The 4,342-nt window shown below is 36.9% G+C and overlaps 1 protein-coding gene across 1 annotated transcript; it reads right to left on the bottom strand.

Moving 5' to 3' along the window:
• Positions 1-450: 450 nt before the first annotated feature.
• LOC131073202 (pentatricopeptide repeat-containing protein At3g54980, mitochondrial) lies at positions 451-1,419 on the bottom strand. The gene is made up of 2 exons (XM_058009592.2): positions 815-1,419; positions 451-682 (listed from the first exon to the last, which is right to left on the bottom strand). The coding sequence occupies exons 1-2, from the start codon at positions 1,417-1,419 to the stop codon at positions 451-453; spliced, it is 837 nt and encodes a 278-aa protein (XP_057865575.2).
• Positions 1,420-4,342: the final 2,923 nt, after the last annotated feature.

Here is a 4,342-nt window from a genome sequence, read left to right as displayed (position 1 = left end):
GTCTCATTCAGCATTGAGAAAGCCCTATCAAATTTGTTTTCCTTACAAAATAAAATCAATCAATATACTATATATAGGTTATAGTATACAACAATTGGAGTAATGCCAACCACTTAAAAGTTTTATCTATTTCACCAATTTTGCAATGGGCATTGATCAAACAGTCATAAATTGACTCCTGCCTTGCACAGACCATCAATGACTTTGGTGTATGTCACTTCATTAGGTTTCAAATCCTTTGTTGCCATTTCCAGTAACACCTCGTTTGCCATGTTCATGCCTATAACAAATATGAAGATATTACATGTCACTACATTGGGAATATGTCACTTGTTTTACATCTCAGAAAGAAGTGTGACTGTTTTTCTTTCGCTGTTACTCTGACATAAACCACCAATCAAAGCATTGCACTTAAAAACATTTGAGAAGTAGCCTTTTCTTAGCATCTCTTTAAACAACTTTTGAGCCTTTTTCCACTGCATGTACACCATTTTTTAACATATCATGGAAACAATCCCAGGCTTTGTCCATCCTGCCATCTTTGCAGAGTCCATCAATAACTGCAGTAAATGTCACTTCATCGGGCAAAGGACCAAACTCCATCATTTGTACAAACAAATTGTAGACTTTGTCTGTTTTTCCGGTCTTGAAAAAGCCATCTATCAGGCTAGTGTAAGTGTAGCTGTTAAAAAAATGGCCGTTTTGTATAATTTAAGCTAAAAATCCTAGAGCTTCATTTACTCTTTCTACTTTGCAAAGACCATCAATCGGAGTGGCACATGCAACACTATCTTGAGAGCAGTGACCATGTAACAATTTGGCTACTAATCTTTGAATAGCACCTTCTTTACCCAACTTGCAGAGACCATCTATTAGGGTACTGTATGTAACAGTACTTGTGGAAAGGTCATCTTGTATTACTTCAGCTATTAAAACAAAAGCTTCATTTATCATACCAAACTTGCAGATTCCATCTATCAGATTGTATGTAACAATACCACCAAAACAATGAGCATACATCATTTTGTGCAAGAGGCCATGCCCTTCCTCAATCTTATCACATTTACACAAAGCCTTTGTGAGTGTGTTATAAATGATAACATTTGGATGTACCTCCATCTCTTTCAGTTCTGCAGGAGAGCAGATGATTATGCAGAGATCGCCGTCATTTCCAAAACCCCACAAAAGCGGAGTCAAGGATATGGCATCGGGATGAAGGCGTTTAGTTAGGGCCAACCGGAAGAGGTCCCAAACCTTAATTGTGTTTCCCGATTTACAGAGGACATAAATGGACTGAGTGAAGTGCACGACATTAAATTTATGGGTGATGTGACGAGATGAGGTACTGTATTGCTTTTTAGAATGAGTAGAAATTACCTCTTTAAACAGAGGGTTTATGCCTTTCGTCTTCACCTCCATGTTAAGAAACTCGAGGAAAGCACTGAAATGTCTTCTCCTGGCTTAACGTCCTCTTCGTCCACAAAAAGTATACAAGCAACCATAAATCCTGAATGACTTCGTGTGCAAGAATAGGAAACCCTAACCTATATAAAACATCAACTAAAAAGATGCATAGAAAACCCTAGCATATATCAAATATCAACTAAAAAGACGCATAGAAAACCGTAACCTATATCAAACATCAACTTAAAAAGACGCACGGTTCATTTTGAGAGCTGATTTGTGATGATTTGACCTAACTTACCTTCTATAAATGGTTTTGGAGTACAGAGACAATTTGTCAAAAAAAATTCTGTCATACAAATAAATACTAATGATTTGTGTTTTAAAAAAAAAAAAAAAGTTTCATACAATAATGATTTATGTTGACAATCTTAGATCTAATTTAGGTTGTACAAATAGTATTGAAGTATTAAAAACAATTTGTAAACAAAATGACATAAATAATATCAATAATTTGTGTAAAAAATAATAATTTGTCATATTATATTATTTATATGATATATTTAATTATTAATTATTAGTTATCGTATTGTACATTGGTAAAAATTATTTTCGATCTATTTTTATTTAATTTGATGTTTATTTTGGTTTAATATTTTGATAAATCTATACAATTACAAATTGTGCATTTTTGTGTATGGTTAGGTTTACATATCTAGTTTTGCTTGCATCTAGTTATAGGCTCATTGTTTATCTCGTGCTTATGAGGTTGCCTTGTTTTTTTTTATTTTGATCATTAATCCAATCTTACTAGACACTTACACAACTTGGTTGTTTTATGTAGGTCAAGTTCACAAGTCTTAGGTTGTCCTTGCAACTGCAATAATGATCCACTTAATTCAAAATTAGAATCAATCTATCCATATTTTATGCTTTAGTCCAAGTTGACTATGCATGAACATTCATGATTTGGTGTTATGTTTATTAATCATTACATCCATTCATATCATTCGCACACAAAAACATAGAGAAACAAAGGAATTATAATAAGAACAATACTTGCTTCTACACTCAAATTTAGAAATCAAGTATGTTTGATCATACTTTGTTGGCATTGTGTTGGCATTGATGTCAATCGGTATAGGATGACTAGCGGTATAAGAGATGTATGTGCAACAATGTCATGGAGGAGTACAGGATGAGATATCTTTGATATCACCTTGTGTTGCAGAACACCGATAAGGTAAGGGAGAGAATGTCATTCAGATGAATGATCACTGAGGTCACTGGTACACAAGTTAGTGTTTGACTTGTGTGGATGAAAACAGTCTGTCATCAACATGGAAAGGATGTCAACCGGTAAGTGTTGTGTTGACAGTGAGTAGTTGCCAACCGGCAAGCTCATGACCAATGTACAAACAGGATGAGCAAGGTGCTTGAGTTGTTGTTTGTGATGAAGAGGTGGAATGCTACCTAAATCACATCAACACAAGAGAAGAAGGATGTACAGGTCACCGGTATGCTGTGTAGATACAAAACAACAGGACTCCCACTGGATAGAAATGCAGTCACCATGTGAAGAGATGACTGACAATGAATGTTCCCACACCGGATCACATGTTCTTATTTGAAGATATGTTGCACAAATAGGGAAACCACATGAATGAATTGCAAGATGCAGATGATAAGGATTCACTACCACCGGTAAGTGGAGCTTATCTCCTATTATGCAAATTGTGCATCATAGTTCTTTGAGATAAGAAAGAAGAGATAAAGGCAAGTGTTTGAAGGCTCACACCGGATCTATCGGTGCATCAAAGGAATGCCTCAAGTGCATGAAATCAGGGATATGCATTGGACCGACTGAGATGGCATGTTGAGTTGTCGGAACAGATGAAGTGTGATGGGTTTGTCACTTTGACAAATCGGTTGATATTTGGTCCGGGCTGATGAAGAAGAAGGCAAAGTGGAGCAGTTGTAGAGAAGAGTATGCAACCGACATACAAATACCTTAGATGGAATCAGTTGAAGGTTGATAACATGATGTCATTGGAATGGTTGCTGGTGGTTATGAGAACCGGTAAGGAAGCAAAGAGGCCAAGTGATGTGCTTCTATTTGATGAGAAGGAGCATGCTATGAATAGACATGTCTAGCGACCGGTTTAGGTTTTCCACCAGCAGATCAACAAAATGCAGACATGAAGGATAACCGGTAAAGTGTGAGATACGGGCAGGGTTAGTGAACCGATAGAAAGGAAGGATCGGTTGTGTGTTGATTGTCGGTGATCGAGTCTAGTTGACACAAAGATTTTTGTTGAAGTGGATATCGACATGGATGCCACGTGGAGTTGAAGTGGAAAGCTCGCAGAGGTCGGTGAAGTGTCGTGTAGGGATAGGTGTTTCTACAAGTGTGCATTTAATATGGAGCCCGTGATTTGTGGATCGGATTAGAAGAGTGCGGCTCGAGAAGAATGAACGACAAAGAAAGATTAGGGAGTTGTTGGCGCCTGGATCAAAGCAAGGAAAATCAAGTTGCAGGAGGACTTTGAGAAGGAAACAACTGAGATATTTATGGTGTTTTGACAAGATACAGGTCAAGATATAGGGTCGTGTTTGTTAAGTTTAGAAAACGTGTATTGGAAGGCATGTTAATGGCGGTGATGTGCAAACAGTTGTCTTGGAGATCAAATTGGATGAGATCTGATTGGATTTGGTTTGCCTTGGGGTTGAAGAAGAAACCCTAACTGACTGAAGTTTGAATTGAATTTTTGGTGGGAAAACTTGTTTATAAATATGCAAGCCAAAATCAATGAGATGTTGTTGATTGAATGGTGTTGCATGAGAAGACTATGTTAGATAGAGTGTTGGCATACCTCTATGAGTGAAGAAATCAGTTTGTCTTTTTGGCGAAGATCTTAAGTGTCTAAGTATTAGAAGG

The sequence above is a fragment of the Cryptomeria japonica genome, chromosome 2 (assembly GCF_030272615.1).
Source record: "Cryptomeria japonica chromosome 2, Sugi_1.0, whole genome shotgun sequence".
Taxonomy (NCBI): Eukaryota; Viridiplantae; Streptophyta; class Pinopsida; order Cupressales; family Cupressaceae; genus Cryptomeria; species Cryptomeria japonica.
Note: the sequence above shows the minus strand (reverse complement) of the source record. Positions and strands in the feature narration are given on the sequence as shown.

What these genes read in the sequence shown, in the direction of transcription:
- LOC131073202 (XM_058009592.2), bottom strand. Translation starts at nt 1,419, where the DNA reads ATGGAGGTGAAGACGAAAGGCATAAACCCTCTGTTTAAAGAGGTAATT. An exon ending in CAAAGATTAGTAGCCAAATT is followed by an intron (nt 683 to 814) that starts GTTACATGGTCA and finishes TTTTTTTAACAG; the next exon opens with CTACACTTACACTAGCCTGA.